At 52.4% G+C, this 16,537-nt stretch overlaps 2 protein-coding genes across 3 annotated transcripts; both read left to right on the forward strand.

Moving 5' to 3' along the window:
* The first annotated feature begins 232 nt into the window (after positions 1–232).
* MAGOH (mago homolog, exon junction complex subunit) lies at positions 233–8,375 on the forward strand. Its single transcript, XM_044671576.1, has 5 exons — positions 233–421; positions 3,984–4,042; positions 4,865–4,975; positions 6,954–7,036; positions 8,136–8,375. The coding sequence occupies exons 1-5, from the start codon at positions 334–336 to the stop codon at positions 8,233–8,235; spliced, it is 441 nt and encodes a 146-aa protein (XP_044527511.1). The 5' UTR covers positions 233–333; the 3' UTR covers positions 8,236–8,375.
* A 2,235-nt stretch (positions 8,376–10,610) lies between these two features.
* CZIB (CXXC motif containing zinc binding protein) lies at positions 10,611–16,537 on the forward strand. Of its 2 annotated transcripts, none has more exons than XM_044671574.1 (8): positions 10,611–10,703; positions 10,832–10,930; positions 11,518–11,574; positions 12,473–12,554; positions 14,617–14,648; positions 15,421–15,498; positions 15,906–15,971; positions 16,377–16,537. In XM_044671574.1, the coding sequence occupies exons 1-8, from the start codon at positions 10,698–10,700 to the stop codon at positions 16,452–16,454; spliced, it is 498 nt and encodes a 165-aa protein (XP_044527509.1). In that variant the 5' UTR covers positions 10,611–10,697; the 3' UTR covers positions 16,455–16,537. The 2 variants fall into 2 exon arrangements, with proteins under 2 accessions (XP_044527509.1, XP_044527510.1); XM_044671575.1 differs by having other exon boundaries at positions 10,832–10,915.

The raw sequence follows: 16,537 nt of genomic DNA on the forward strand, positions 1-16,537 counted from the left end.
GGGGGGGTTGCGGGGGGTGGCGAGGAGATTGCTGAGCCTTCCCGTTTCCCAGGAGACGGATGAAGCCCAACCGGAACCGAGGCCCGATGCGCATGCGCGTCATTCCGACCTCCCCTCTTCATGCCTTGCTCTCCGGAAGAGGGCGGGGCCTGCCTGCGGGCAGAAGGAAGTGGGCGGGACTTCACTTTCTGGCGGGCGCTGGTGTGACGTCAGCACCGCGCGCCCTGCGGCCTAGGCAAAGGCGGTGCCGGTCCGGCCAGTGGAAGTGGCTGTGCGGCCCTTCGTTCCCTCGCGCGTCTCGTAGACTCAGTCCCGGTTCGGCTCGGCTCGGCCATGGCCAGCGACTTCTACCTGCGCTACTACGTGGGGCACAAGGGCAAGTTCGGCCACGAGTTCCTGGAGTTCGAGTTCCGGCCCGATGGTGAGGAGCTGGGACGGCGTGGGGGGCCCGGCCAGGGAGGGCCCATGGGGTGTTGGAGGAGACTTAGGGAGGGGGAGAGGGAAGGCAGAGGTAGGAGGTGCGGGGTAACCCGAACTGGGAGGAAGCACGGGAAGGAGGTGCAGGGACATTAGGGAAATGGGGGCTGGCCGGGTACCCCAAAGTTGGGGTTCTTAGGATGCTGACAGCTCCCTTTGGATGGGTTAAAGGGAGTCTCGTCAGGAGGCCGCTCCCCTCGATAATCCGGGTTCGGGTATTGTTTTGATATTTCGTTTGGAGGGAGAACACACTGACCTCGGTTTCCTCTTCTGTAAAATGAGGATAATCGTTGCCCCTCTTCCACCGGGTGGTATGGAGATAATACAGGTAAAGCCCTTGGCAGACTCTAAAGCCTGTAGGATTGACTGCCCTTTCCAAGCTCCCATTTCCCATCTTGTCCAGGCCCTTTTCCTGCCTGAGCCTCTAAAATAACTCCATAAACTCCTTGAGGGCAGGGACTGTTTAGTTTTGGTCTTTTTACTCCTAGTGGCCGGCATCTAGCAGGTGCTTAATCCGTGCTTGTTTAATGGTGGTGGGGAGCTGGAATTTAATCAAAGTGGGAACTGGGGTGTGGAACTGAAAAGTACAAGCTTTCATTAAGGCCTTACTGGAAAGGATGGACTTGGCAAAGAGGAGGTAGTAGGAAGTTGATGGGGACCAGATGATGGAGTGAGAGTTCAGCCTGGGTAGGCAACCCAGAGAGTGACTCCAAGGGATTGTGCAGTATGACAGCTTCCTCATTCCCCTTCCTCAGAACATCAAGGTGGTGGTGGAGAGTACGGGTGTGATTGTCCTCATTTTACAGGTGAAAGTGAGGCACGATGATTTGCTCTCAGCCTGGCACTCAATCCACTAAACCACCTAGCTGCTCCCTGGAGACCTTTTCTTAAATGTATTCTGTCATAGCGTTTAGAGTAGGAGACATCTTCAAGATCCTTGAGCTTGACCCCTCATTTCAAAAGCCATGGAAAGTGAGTATTGGACAGGTGGTAGGGCTTGGCCAGGGTCAGGCAGGAACTGGAAGCAGGCAGATTGAAACCCAAAGCTTCCGACTCCAAATTCAGTGTTCTTGGCACTGTCATCTTGCCTCCTCGCCTCGTACAGGGTCCTGGACACAACAAGTACTCAGTAAAGACTTCTTGATTGACAAGTTACAACTCGCCTGCTTTGTCATAGGATTAGACCAGAGAGATCCATGACTTGATTACATATGATATCTATTTGGAATAGGAAAGCATTGATTTCCTTAAACTAAAAAATTGACCAGTCTCGTAGGGTTGACATGCTTCAAGTTCCAAGCCTCAAGTCTGACAGGTTGGCACAGTCATGGTTAATAGAACACTGTTGTATGCAGTGCACTTGGGGGTCAGAAGGTTGGATTGAAACATCTGCTCTCAGTCACTACTAAATAGTGACAAATGAAGATCACTTTACCCTTTGGATGTTCTTTCTTCCTCTCTAACAATCTGAGCTGAAAGAGCCTTAGCAGCCAATCCATACATCAGCAAGAAGGTCCCATATGACATACCCAATAGGTTGTTATCCATCCTTTGCCAGAGTAACTCTTCTGATGGGAGTTTGAAGACATGCAATCTTACCCTTTATTTTAACACATGGAAAGCAGTTTTCCTAAAATATAGAAGGCCTGGACTAGGTGTGGATTTCCTCTCCTCATCATAGACTCTGAAATGGAGTGGTTGTTCATTTTCTCCCAGAGTTCCCTTGATTTCTACTCCAACCAGCTCCTTCTTGTTGTTGATCATCAGCTCTAGGATCTAAATTTCCTGACTTACCTTTTGAAGGGTGGAATTGTCATTAAAGCAAGTCCAGAAATTGTTAGCCCCTTTACTTGGGCCAGATGTTTATGCAGAAATGGAAATTCCCCCATTCCTGTGCTAGACTTCTGGTCTACTTCTTAGACTATTCCTGCTCAGGCGGCCTGTAGATTCACCAATGAAAATTACTGATGGCTGGACCAGACAATTGGTGAAGCACCAGAATGAAAGGTGACCATGCAGGGAGTAGGATGGCAGCAGAGATGTTCAGAAAGTTCAAAGGGTAGAAATCCAGGGAGCTGATCATCAGCCCAGATGCCCCTACATAGTGGTCACCTTTGCTGATCTTCACTTGGAATCCTGTTTTGGTTCTGGGCTTCTTCCCATGATGGTGTTTTTGTAGCACACAAAGCTACTGCTCATGAGCAGGCTGGCCCTGTAGCTGGAGAACTGGCCTGGGAGTCAGGAAGGCACTATCTTCATTGGGAGAAGGAACTCTTCCTGGGGATTTCCCAAGCCCCCACGAAATCCCAGGTTTAGTAAAGACCAACCACCTGACAGACAAACATGTCTTTTTCTATCCATCTTGTTTCCTTGCCCTGTTTCTTAGGGATAATTCTAACCTTAGCAGAGAGTGTCATTTCATGAGCTCAGGCCCAATTCCTCTTGCCTGTCGGTTGCTCTTTTGGCATTTATATGTGGGCAGCTGAGGCCAAGGTATTCAGTGGAGGTTCCTTTTCTTCTTTCGGAATTTCTGAATATCTCTGCTGCTGTTCTACTCCCAGCACGGTAGCTTGCTCCTCTCATTGGCCATCTAGTGCTGTCCCAAGAGACCTCTACCTATATCCACACCAAGTGGTAGCCCCAGCCTCTGCCTCATCCCCAACATATCTGAGCCTAAGTCTCTCACTCAGCAGTTTCCTCTATGCTCCTAGTTTCATCCTGTGGAACCAAGCAGAACAAGTCAACACTTTTTTTCATAATTACATAGTTTGCTGTATTCTTTTTCCCATTGTAAGTCTGTTCCTCTGAACATCAGCCACAACAGTCAATATGTATTTATTAATTGCCCAGTATTTGTGCTTAAATTAAGCAGGGATTGGGGTGGGGGGCAGCTGAGTGGTTCAGTGAATTGAGAACTAAGTGTTGAGATGAGAGGTCAAATTTCACCTTGGATATTTTCTAGCTGGGTGACCCTGGGCAAGTCACTTAACACCTATTGCCAAAACCTAACTGATCTTCTGCTTTGGAACTGATACTCAGTATTGAGTCTAAGAAGGCAAGGGGTTTTAAATTTTTTTAAAGGGGCTGGGGGAGGCTTCCCGAAAGAAGTGGGGTTGGACCTTAAAGGAAGCCAGGGAGGTCAGTAGCCTTGAGTGTTGGAGGGAGTGCATTCCAAGTATTGGGGATAGCCAGAGAAAGTGCCCAAAGCTGAGAGATAGAGGGTCTTGTTTGTGGAACAGCCAAGAGGCCAGTGTCATTGGATTGAAGAGTAGATGTCAGAGAGTGGGGGTAGGAAGAATAGAAATGGAAGGCAGCTGTCCTGAGATATTTTGAATGGCAAAAAGGATTTTATAGTTGATCCTGGAAGCAATGTTGAGCCCCTGGAGTTTGGGGTGGGGGGGAGGGACAACAAAATCAGGCCTGTGTTTTAGGAAGATTGCTTTGACAGCTCTTTGATCAGCTTTTTTGGGGGGTGGAAATTGAATATCATTTTTTACTCCTTATAGGAAAACTGAGGTATGCCAACAACAGCAATTACAAAAATGACGTCATGATCAGAAAAGAGGTAAGAGCTTTGGGAAAGTCCTCCCTCTCCTGATCTGTAGCCTGGCCCATCATCTTGCTGATGCTTATTCCTTTTAAGAGTGGTTGGGAAGGGGAGGCCAGAGAACTCAGGTAAATTCTAAACTCCTTACTTAGAGCTGATTTTTTTTCTTCATAGTCCAATTTAATCAGCCTCTGTTTACAAATTGAAACTTTCTCAGAGTCTCTGGATTGAAAATTTTGTAATATTGAGACAACAAATCTTGGCTTCCCTCCCAACCCTGGGGTCCCAGTGTTAGAACTGGAAAGATCTGTGAGGCCTCTAGTTTAGCCACTCAAATTACAAAGGAAGAAACTGGGAGTCCAAGAGGGAAAGCAAGTGGCTTAGTCTCCTAGTGAGTCAGTGGACTATTGGGTAGATTGAGGCTCCCACCTCCCAAGTCAGAGATCTTCGCACATGCCCAAGCTCTCCCCTCACAGGTGAGATTTTCCTAGGTTATGTTCTAGATTTATCTTCTGCTTTTATTCTCCTGGATGTATTACCATCATTAGATATTTTACTGAGTTGTATCCCTTCCAAGCTTCTTTGAAAATGTGTGATCCTGACCTGCTAGAGCTGTCCCTTCTGTTTAGAGCCTGAGGCAACAGGACTTTTGTAGACAGCACTGCCTGTTTGGGTTTTTCCTTGTGCTTCAGGCTTGAGTTGGGATGAAGTGCTCAGAGGAGATGCAGAGAGGTTTCATAGGGAGAGAGAAGCCAGTGATCTGGGCCCCCTTGTAGCCTGGGGCAGAACTCAGTTCTCTGTCACAGCCCAGCTCAGACTTTGCTCTCTGCTTACTTCTAGGCTTATGTCCATAAGAGTGTGATGGAGGAACTGAAGAGAATAATAGATGACAGTGAAATCACAAAAGAAGATGATGCTTTGTGGCCTCCACCAGACAGGGTGGGCCGGCAGGTGAGTGGAGAGGGGGTCCACTGCTTCCTGGGGGCTGGGCAGGTCATGAGTCTTCAGGGTAGGTGACTTTTTTAGACAACTTCGGTTTTTCATTGGATTACTATTCATCAGTACAAGTGAATGAAACAATCCCTCCCTGCAAGGAGCATATATGCGAACCGTTTCAGTCAAATTATAACAGGGGACATAAGAAGTATATCTCTTAGTATAATGAGAATAAATACAAGGGGTTTGTGTACGAGGCAGTTTGAGATGCAAGATGATGGTGACAGTTTGGGCTAGAAGCTGGCATGAGATTTTCTTTGAGCAGAGGTAAGGGGGAGGGCAGGCCATGGGAGGGAGAGGGACAGAGAGAAGAAAGACGGAGGGAGGGAGGGAGAGATGGAGCGAAAGAGTGTGAGTGCAAATGTCAGCATAGAACACAGGGTACAAGCCCTTTCCCAAATAAGACTGAGACAGAGATGAAGAGACTCATGCAGATTGACTAGGTGTGGGAGTCAGAAAGCATTGAGGAAGCCCTTCTTATGTGCCAGGCATTATGCTAAACACCAGGATTTCCAAGAGAATGGGAAGTAGTCCCTGCACTGGGGAGACAAGACATATGTGTATAGGTGTATATAAGGTGCATACAAGGTAGATCTGAGGTTGTCTTGGGAAAAGAGGCCCTCTCAGGGGGAAGAGGAGTGCTGAGGAATAAACCTAGAAAGATTGACTAGAACTAGATTGAAAAGCTGTCTTAAAAGCTTTATGGGGGAATTTTCATTTAATGCTAGAGGCAGGAGGGAGCCATGGGAGCTTCTTGAGCAGCAGCCTGGTCGGTCCTAGGAAGATCAATCTTGCAGGCCAGTGGAGGTTGGATTAGAGAGGGGAGAGAGACTGGAATCAGGGACTCCTCTGTCTGTAGGCAGCTATTGTAGTAATGTAGACTGGTGGGATAGGAACTACCTGACAGGTGGTGTTTTAAGTGGGAACAGATGTGAGATGTTATGGAGGGAGAAGGGATAAGATTGGATATGAGGAAGGAGGGAAAAATCAAATGATGTGAACCTGTGGGACCAGAAGGGTGGTGTAGCTCTGAGCATTAATGGGGAAGTCTGGGAAAGAGCTGGGCTTGAGGAGTGAGAACTGAGTTCTGGTTTGGACTGCTGGGTTTGAGTAGTTTATGGCATGTGCACATGGAAGTGTCTAATAGGCATTTGGTCAAGCAGGGCCTGGAGTCTAGGATGATCTCTAGCCCTGGTAGTGGTCTGCAGAGAGGGGAGAGTTGAACTCATGGGAATTGAGGCCATCTGGAGAGAGAAACCAGAGGACAGAGGACAGAGCCCAGGCATGTATCCACCCACTGGTGTGCCTCCCAATTTAGGGAAATGTAATCACCAAATTAATGGATGAACAGTATTCACTTCAGCATTACTCTTCACTAGCATTACTCCAGATTTATTGGAGCAGAAACTCTAGAGTGCATGAAACTATTTAAATGGCAAGAAACCACTAAAATGATGGTCTTTTGTTTTTCCACTACAGACTCGTATTTGGATTGGACAGGGCCTTAGGGACCATCTAGTTGTAAGACTGGATTATTATCATGAAGAGGGGGGGTGGGAGGGACTAACTCTTAATAGCTCCATTTTTTAGATAAAGAAACTGAAGCCCATAGTGGTAAAATAGGCAACAAATGATCCAGCCAGGATTTGAACCCAAGTCCTCACTTTCTAAAGCCAGCCTTCTTTCCCTATGTCATGCTGCCTCTCTAGCCTCCTCATTTTATGAACAGAGGCCCAGAGATTGCAAACGACTTTGCAGCCAGTGGTATGACAGGGCCCAGGGCCTTGGTCCCTTCCCATTGTGGCATGAAGTTACTAGAAGAACCTGCTGGCTTCTCTCCATCTCAGTTTGTGTAGATTCAATCAGGCAGGGCCTACACTCTGAGGAGAATCGATTTTCTAATAACTTTTTTTGTTAAACCATTTCTTTTCAGGAGCTTGAAATTGTGATCGGAGACGAACACATTTCTTTTACCACATCCAAAATTGGCTCCCTTATTGATGTGAACCAGTCCAAGTAAGTCTGCTGCTCACTGCTGCTCGCATGGATGGGTTCTGGCTGCTGAGGTTATTCCTGGTAGTGTGATAGAGGAACTGAAGGTGTTCCTTGAACCTGTCTCTGCACAGGGGCACGAGAACAGGACTTGGGCATGTCACTGGCATGACCGTCGTTGCTCTTCCTGCCTGACATGTGGGGATGGGGCTCTTACTCTTCCCATCCTGGCCCAAACCCAGGCTCCATGCTGACTCCCCTGCAAAACCTGTATGCCGACTTTAACAGAAGTGCAGCTGGCTCCATGCCACCTGCCTCCAGTGTCCCTTCATAAGAGGCCCTGGGGTAAGCGTAGATGGGGCCTCTGAGCTCTTGTCCTCCCTCCCCACATTTGCATCTATAGGCAATGAGTTGCTTGTTAACTGTTACTGCTGATCTTAGGGCCTCTCTTCTCTGTAGGAGCTATCCTAGACCATTTATGTGGGTAGTATTGCTATAGAAAACCTGGGAGCAGCTAGATGGTTCAGTGGGTTGACAGCCAGCCTTAGAGACAGAAGGTCCTGAGTTCAAATCTGGCCACAGACACTTCCTAGCTGCGTGACCCTGGACAAGACTCTTAACCCCCAATACACAGAATTATTGATTCTAGGATGGAAAGGATTAAAGACGTGTGTTGAGCATAAGACTGAGGGGTGCGTACATTCAGGTCAACATGATGATGATGATGCCCTCCCTACCATGAAGCAATGGGGGAAGAGTTTATGGGACTGGGGGAGGGGAAGTGGGGGAGGTCCAGGGGATGTACATGTACTGTCAGGCTAATCAGAAAGAAGCTTCACCTTGGTAAAAAAAATGATGCGAGATGGTCATTTGGCATCTTTCTTCAAGAGCCGTGCGACTGGCCAGTGCTTTATTAGTAGCTTGCGTGTGCTATTAATAAATGATGTACTTGGAGGAAAAAACAAAACAAAGTGTGGGGATGATGGTCACTAGGCTCCAGGTTTTCCTCAGTAGCCCTTCCTCCCCTTTTTGGGTGGGCCTCTGCATTAGGGAGTGAGCTAGAGAAATCTCTTGCTTTTGTCTGTCAGGTGGAAAGTTTAACTTGTCTTTTCTTGTCTTTTAGAGATCCTGAAGGTTTGCGAGTGTTTTATTACCTGGTCCAGGACTTGAAGTGTTTAGTCTTCAGCCTCATCGGTTTACACTTCAAGATCAAGCCCATCTAGGCTGGGGGTTTTTAACTTTTTGTGTCTGCTTGGGTGGTGGAGTTTTTCATTCCTGTCAGAAGCCTTTTGTGTAAGCTAGGAAAATATTTTTTTATATACTGTGTAAGTGATTGTCTTTAATAAATATGCAGGTGAATGCAGTGTTTGTTTACTCACAGACTGCTGCACAGGTGTCGCCTTTGCAGCTTGGTATTGGAGGGCATCAAGTTCTCCCTTCTCTAATGCGAGTGACTTTTGGGACTTGGCCTTGCCTCTAAATGGAAGAGATTGGACTGGCACCTCAGGGACCCTGTGCTGTTTGTGATCCTTACCCAACAAGTCTGCACTGGACAGTGGCTATTTACAACTAACATCAGGGAGCAAGTCTGAACAAGTTGTGTGCCTGCTGTGTATGGCCCACTGTGCTAGGCACAAGAAGAGGCAGAGTCAGGGCATGCTCTGAGTACCTTTGTAAGGCTCAGCCTAAAAGAAGAAGAGTTACCCACACAGATAAATACAAATGATGATAGAGGTGCAGTAGCTGAGTAGAAGAAGCTTGGTCTTTTCTGGTTTCAGAGGATGGAGGTGCCCAAGTTGGTCCTACACCTTCCTCTCTGGGAGCTGGCCCATCCATTACTGCCTCTCTCCTTTTCAATAGCTTCCCTTCTCACTTCCCCTAGCCTGATCCTCCCTGGTGCACTTTCTGAGAGTCTACACTGTTCAGTGCCTGATACCCATTCACTTCTCAGTCTGTGCAGTCTGGTTTCTGACCTAACTATTCCACTGACATTTCTGAAAAGAGCACCTTAGTTGTGAAATATGGTGGCCACAGGGGCAGCTAGGTGGTTCAGTGGATTGAAAGTCAGGCCTAGAGACAAGAGGTCCTGAGTTCAAATCTAGCCTAGCCCTTACCACTCTTCTGCCTTAGAACCAATACACAGTATTGATTCTGAGATGAAAGGTAAGGGTTTAAAAAAAAAATGGTGGCCACCTTTTAGTCCTCATTTTTGTTCCATTGGGCAGTGCTGACCACTCATCCTTGATATTCTTTGGCTTTGGTATGCTGCTGTCTGCTGGTTCTTCTACCGGTCTGGTTCCTTTAGTTCTTCTCTTTACCCCTGAATGGAAGTGTCCCTCTGAGACGCTGCCCTAAGAATAACTTCTTCCCTATACTCTGGTCCCTTCTCCAAAGGGTTATTCCAAATCCATGTGTACAGACCCAAACTCCTAAATTTAAGGCCTCCAACTACCTACTAGGCATTGGCACCAGTTTATCTCAAACTTAACATGTCTCAAACTGAATTACTCTTGTTTCTCCTTCCCCAAATCTGTCATCCCCACCTTGCTTATTTCTATTTCTGGCATCCCTCTCTCTCAGCTCACCTGGGTTCAAAATGATCATCTTTTCCCTCTCCCTAAACCAACATGTGGATCCTACCATTAGATCACCTCAAATGTCTTCTTTTGGGAAAAACTGCCAGCCAGTCAAGTTCTGGGCCTTGCTGCCTTTCATCTGGTCTAGTAGCTTTTTCAGTGCCCGTCTCCCTGCCTCATGTCTCCTTTTCCCAGTATGTCTCCCAGTCTACACAGCTGCCAAAAACTCGGGTCCTGCTATGTCACCGAAAACCACTGGCCCCGATGCAGATGCCTTGCCTAGGCCTTTCGGAAGTCTGTGGCATCCCTGCGGTGGGCTATTAGTTCTTTGAACTTTTCAGGCCTTTTCTCTGAATCGTCACTGATGCCCCCAAGCCTAGAAGGAGTGGCATCTTCACCTCCTGTGGCTATAACACGGCCCACATGACACTTCCTCCGTAAGGCCTCCTGATTTCACCACCCCTTCCCCGTGAGAGAGCTGACCTTACAATTCATTCTCAGGGATGGAGGGGAGGGACCTCATGTCCAAGGGCAGGGCAGAGGCAAAGGGGGTGAAGCTGCCAAGAGGCAGGTTTGACCTGGAAGCCAGGGAAAGGACATGGAGGGACACAGAACAGTGTGGTTCTTTCCATTTTGCACCTGAGGAAACTGAGTCTTGGAAAACTCCTCAAAATCACTCTAAAAGATCTGATAAGGTTATGAATAAACACTTCAACCCAATAACTTACTCTGGCATGAGGTCAAACTCAAGGCACTTGCCTTTTCTGAGCCTCAGTTTTCTCATCTGTAAAACGAGGCGTTGGTGGGGTCACAGGGAGCATCTTCTGCTCCTGCTGCGTCAAAGCACGTGACAGACCCAGGTGTTTGAGGTCAAAGGGCCACAAGAATTAGTGGGAAGCCGTGGAGACTTGAAGCAGAGAACCTGCTTCACCCGGGGGAAGAGGAACACTTCTCGGTTACCAGGGTAACACGCCCCGCCCCTCTGCCTGACTCAGACATGCGTACAAGGGCAGCGTGCACAGGCAGGAGGTACTTTTACGCTAGGCCGCCGGAAAGCAGCGATTTTACGCCAAGCGGCTGGAAAGCCACACTTTTATACCAGGCTAGCCATGGGGGTGAGCTGCGACCCTGAGAAAGAAGGGGAGGGCATAAGGCGGCCGGTGGGCTGGGAGAGGGGACAGATGGAGGGACGGGGACGCAGACTGGATTGAGCCTCCTGTCTCCTGTCTCCCTCCTTGCACAGAGGATCGGGCTCCAACTCAAGGCCACCCTAGAGAACGTGACCCACCTGCGGCCCGTGGGCGAAGACTTCCGCTGGTATCTAAAGGTGTGGGGCCAAAAGGTGGAATGCCTGGGGCCAGGGCCGGAGCCGGAAGGGGCGGGGCCGGGGCTAGAGGTGGGGTTGGGTGATGGGCGGAGCCTAAGGAAGAATGGAGTGATGGGCGGGCCTGATGAGGCGTCGGGGCGTGGCTTACGAGGAGTCGGGGCGGGACCTAAGGCTGGGGCTGTGGAGAGGGACAGGGGTGGAATCTACCACTAGGGGAAGGGCCCAAGGGGGCAGGGCTTAAGGCTGGGGGCGTGGCCTTAGAGTGGCAGGGGAGGAACCTACCTCTAGGGGCGTGGTTAGCGATGAGTGGGGCGTGGACTACTCTAGGTCCTGTGTTGAGGATGCCACCTATGGCTAGGAGCACAGTCTAAAGCCAAGGCAGCGGGTGGAGGGCGGGGCTTATGCCTGTGGGTGGAGCCTAAGTCCAGGAGGGAGCCAAGGTGGTCAGGAGGAGTGAGGTCACTGGGGCTGTAATGGGGAGTCCCTGGGGGCTGGGGGGAAGCTCCAGGCGCCCTGCTCCTGGATGGGCTCTGACTCCTCTGGCCAGTCCACGCTCTGCCCGAGGCTTGCTCTGGCCACTGACCAGCTGTCCTGTTCTCCAGATGAAATGTGGAAATTGCGGGGAGGTGTCGGAGAAGTGGCAGTACATCCGGCTGATGGTAAGGCCTGCCCAGGGGCACCCCGGACCCAGAAGGGAGCGGGTGCCAGTGATAAAAGGGCTCCTGCACTGGGGCTTAAAGGACCAAGTGTAGAAGCGGGCCTGTAGGGATTCACAGAGTCCCCCCATACCCCCAGGCAGCACCCCCAGGGCTCGGCAGCATAGACTTCACACAAGGGAGAGAAGTTTTGTCAAATCTTGGCTTGTGAGGCCGCCTAATTCCCCTTGACCTCTACCCATGCCAGGGGGGCCGAGGGATCCCGAAGGCCCTAGAAGCTTTCTCTGACAGGGACTAGTGTCCTTGCATCTTCTGGACAGCCAGCCAAGAATCCCCACAAATGGCTCTTTGGCTTGTTGATAAAAGCAGAGTTGGGAGGGGAGAAGACCCCAGTTCTGAGAACGAGGTCTGAGGGTTTGTGTGAATCTGTGGCACTTGGGGGAAGTCGGTCACTGCTGAAAAAGCTTGGGCTGATCGTGCTTTGACCATAGGTTTTATCCCCAAAAGAGACCCTAGAGATCTGGGCCAACCCCTGCACTTCCCAGCCAAACTCTGCATCCCGGGCAGTGTCCCACTTGGCCTCTCCCCTGCTAAGGCATGGCAGGAGGGTTGCTTGTGGTCATTTCTGGATGGCACATGGTAGGGGGCAGGCTAGCTAAAGAAGGCCCAGAGGAGAGGCCTAGGGCAGGAACCTCTACAGTAGGGAGGCCACACAGATGGTTACGGCTAACGTGCTTTCCTCCACCCCACGCCCACAAGTTCAGCTGCTTACAGAAAGCCTCAGTGGTGGGCCCAGGGGTAGGTTTTGGCTATCCAGCTGCCCCCCCCCCCTTCCCTCCCTCCCTGCCCCTTTTCCTTCCTTTTTAAAACCTGCTAAATGGTTTCATTTCTAACTCTGCAGGATAGCGTTCCCCTGAAGGGGAGTCGGGGCTCTGCCACAATGGTGCAGAAATGTAAGCTCTGCTCCCGGGACAATTCCATTGGTAGGTGCCTGGGGGACCTGCGTGTGTGTGCGCGCATGTACGTGCTTGGGGGGCGGCGATGCAGCAGCAAACCTCCTGGCCCTGGGCAGGCTTCTCCTGCCTGTTCTGCCTTCATTTAGCCTCCTGCCCAGGGCCGGGGGAGCTCCAGGGAGAAATCAGACACTGCCTGCCCTCATGGAGCTTCTCATCCCTTTGAAGAGAGGAGACAAATGTGCATAAAACAGAAAACAGTGCCAGCCCCTGGAGGCCCGGCCCTTGAAAGCAGTCTGGACTAAACCCATCCAAAACGGAACTCATTGTCTGCCCCTAAACCCTCCCCTCTGTTACAACTGAGGCACCATTGGGCTTCCAGGCACCCTGACTCATAAGGTAGATGTCCTCCTCCTTGATCACCCCTATATCCTTCATCCCTCTTGTACTCTTCCCCTCCTCTGCCCCCATCCTGGCGCAGACCCTCGTCCCCACATAACTGGATTGCTCCAGAAGCTGTAGGGGGGGGTCTCTGCCTCCAGCCCCCCCCCTCCAGCCCATCATCCCTCCGCCCCCAAAGTGACTTTCCTAAAGCCATGACCATAAATTAATCCAGTGGCTCCCTGTCATCCTTTTGGCATTCAAAGCCCTTCTTAACCCTGCCCCTCCCTCCCCAATGCTGTCCAGTCTCCTCCCCACCACCTCTTCTGGCTGCTCCACCAACCAAACTGTCCATGGCTGGGAAGGGGGAGTTGTGCCTCCTCCTCTGGGCACTGTCACTGGCTTTACCCAAGCCCAGATTGCTCCTCCTCCTTGTCTCTGCCTCCTGGCCTCCTCTGAGGCCCCAGTAAAAGCCTTCCTTGAGGTTGGGGCCTTCCCTTGGAGACTCCTCCATTGGTCCCCTCCGGGTACATCCTTGTCTGCCTCCCTTGTGCGCACAGTGCTTCCTATGAGTGCTTACTTCCTGAGGGTGATGGGGCCCCTGGGCTGCCAGGCCTCAGAAGGTCCCTTGAGCACGAGGCCTGGCACATGGGGGTGCTCAGTAATGTGGGGCAAGGTGAGCCCCGGCTGGCTCTGCCTGTCCCTAGTGGGTGCTGCACCAGGCAGGATGTGTGTGGGGGGGGGAGTTGTGCTTCCTCCTTTGGGAAGGATGAGGCCGGAGGGCCCACCTGCCTTTTAGTCTGCCCCAAAGCCTTTGTTTTGGTGCCCCCTGGAGGCAGGTGGCCCTCGGGAGCGTGCCCTGGAGCCCCAGGTGGCTGTCCCTCTCAGGACCTGCCTGCTCGCTCTTCAGGCAGCCTCTTTGGGCCTGATCACCCTGAGGACTGGCCTGTCCAGACTGTGCAGGCCATCGGGGCTCTCTACCGACTCCTCAGGGTCTTCCAGGCTGCGCCCACCTCATTTTCTCTACAGCCTTTCTCAGACGGCAGGCCCCAGCCAGACAAGCCTGTTGGCATTCTCTGTGCCATCACCACATATTTGCAGTTTGTTTCCCCAGGCCTGGAATGCATTCTTTCATGTCCACCTCCCAGAATCCTGGCCTTCCTGCTTGGCTCCACTGAGGTGCCACCTCTTACAGGAAGCCTTCCCCGACAGCCCCATTTCTATTGCCCTTGGGTGCCCCCCCAGAAGGTGTTAACACCTCCAGGGCAGGGGCTGCTTTGCCCTGCATTGGAGCGGGCAAGGGGTAGATGGTCTTTGTTGAATCACTGAACTCAGTGAATGCCTAGGTGCCCCCCCCCCCCCCCGGGGAGGCAGGGGCATTCTGGAGGGACACACCACCAGCTGACTGCTGTGGCCTGATGGTACCATATGGTGGGGAGGGAGGCCCCAAAGGCTGGCACCACACTGGGTAGGGGGAGGCATGACAAGCGCCCGTCTGCAGGCCTGCAGCGTTATCCTCCCTGACACCGTGTCCAGTGTTTGTGACCTTTGGGGGTGGCCTTCCTTCCCACCTCAGTGACCCCTCCAATGGCCAGTCCCGGCTCCCTGAGCCTGGGGAAAGAGAAGCCAGGCCTGGGGGCCTCGGGACATCTTGGGACCCAGCGTAAGCTGCCCGGGCCGGGAGGGTTCTGACCTTCTGTTCTCCTTCCAGACATTCTGAGCCACAGCATCAAGCCTTACGAGGTGAGTGTGAGCCGGGCAGGGAGGGGGGCGGCTGCGGCCTGAAGCCCTGCGGGGAGGCCCCGGGCCTGGTGCTGGTTCCCTTCCCTAGTCCTTGGCCTTCTCACCTGCCAGATGGGGGCAGAGCCCAGGACCTGCCTGGCTTTGCCCTGGGGAAGGGCAGCTCCCAGAAGCATCAGTCCTGGGCTGCAGCAGCAGGCGGGAGGCTCTCCTGGGGGCGCTCACTGTGCCCAGGCTGGGGCAGGCTAAGGGCCCGGGGCGTGAGGAGAGAGCTTTGGGAGTGACAGGACGAGGCGTCAGGCCATGGTGGAAAGGCCCTCGGGTCTGGGGCTGCTCTGTAGAATCTGTGGCTTGGCCTCCCGGGCCTCAGTTTCCTCATCTGTGAGAGGAAAGGGCTGGTGGGCTCAGTCATCTCCTGGGTCCCTTCCAACTTTTTTTTTTAAACCCTTCCTCTCCATCTTAGCATCCTGGGAACTGGTTGCAAGGCAGAAGAATGTTCAAGGGCTGGGCCATGGGGGTTAAGTGACTTGCCCCAATGTCTTGAGGCTAGATTTGAACCCAGGACCTCCTGTCTTTAGGCCTGGCTCTCTATGCATTGAGCCACCCAGCTGCTCCCTTTTGACTTTGAATCCCAGGACCCAGTGACGCCACTTTTCCTTGGGAGGGAGGAGCTGCCTCCCGGTGGCCCCGCCAGCCAGGGAGGGGGAGGCTTCCCTGCTGAGCCTGGGCAGCCCAGGGAGAAGGCCTCCCCTCTCACACCTCCTTCCTTCTCTAGGCCGAAGACAGTGAGAAGTTCAAGACAATCGTGGAGTTTGAATGTCGGGGCCTGGAGCCGGTGGATTTCCAACCCCAAGTACGTGGCGCCTCCCCCAGGGCTCCCCCAACCTCGCAGCTCCCCTAGACTAGGGCCTCTGGGGGTGCCGATGCCAGGAAGGAAAGAATGCCTGAGGCCGCCGGCATAGCAGCCCTGACCCCACGGTCATTGTTGCTGCCCGGGAAGAACGCTGGCTCTGCACAACCTTCACACCCAGGAGGATGTGTAGGAGGAGCCAGTGTGGCCCAGACGGCTCCCTGAGCTACCAGGAGGCAGGGAGCGCTCCAGACCAGCAATGGGGAGACCTTGGGGCAATTCTGGCCTCAGTTTCCCCTTCTGTAAAATAATAGGCTTGAGCTAGCACTCCCTGTCAGAGAGCACGTGGGAAGGACCGTGTCCAAACGCCCCCGACCCAAACTTACCAGCCCTTTATTGGTTCCACGCAGGCTGGCTTTGCTGCCGAAGGCACAGAGACTGGGACAACTTTCAGTGACATCAACTTGCTCGAAAAGGTGGCGTCTACGGGCTGCGGAGGGCTCCCTCCTGAGGGCGGGCACTCTCGGGGAGGGGGCACTACCAGGCCTTCTGGGCAGCAAGTCAGCTCCACCCCACACCTTGGCAAGGGCCCTGGGCCTGTTTCCTCATTTCTAGGCACGAGGGGGTTGGATCACAGTTTCCCAAGAGGCTGCCCCTTGGCAGAGATGTAGCGTGCTATGGGCATGGATCACCCAGCCCTTGGGGAGGAATGATGGGGAGGGAGGGCCCCGAGGAGCTTCCTTGTCTCTGCCTGGGCTCCCATGTAGATCTTGTGGCCTCGAATCCCAAGGTGCCCCCTCTGGGCGAGGCTTTGGGACAGAGGCTGGGCACACTTGGCGTCCTGGCCACCGTCCCACGCTCCCTCTCGTCTTCTTTCCCAGGACTGGACGGACTATGATGAAAAAGCCCAGGAATCAGTGGGAATCTACGAAGTCACCCATCAGTTTGTGAAATGTTGAGATGCCGCCGTGCACCCATGGGTCCAACCCAGCCTGGCCTTGTAGCTCCCCCGGCCGTGCCAATAAAAGGCCGCGTCCTCCAA

Source organism: Gracilinanus agilis, chromosome 4 (genome assembly GCF_016433145.1).
Source record: "Gracilinanus agilis isolate LMUSP501 chromosome 4, AgileGrace, whole genome shotgun sequence".
Lineage (NCBI taxonomy): Eukaryota > Metazoa > Chordata > Mammalia > Didelphimorphia > Didelphidae > Gracilinanus > Gracilinanus agilis.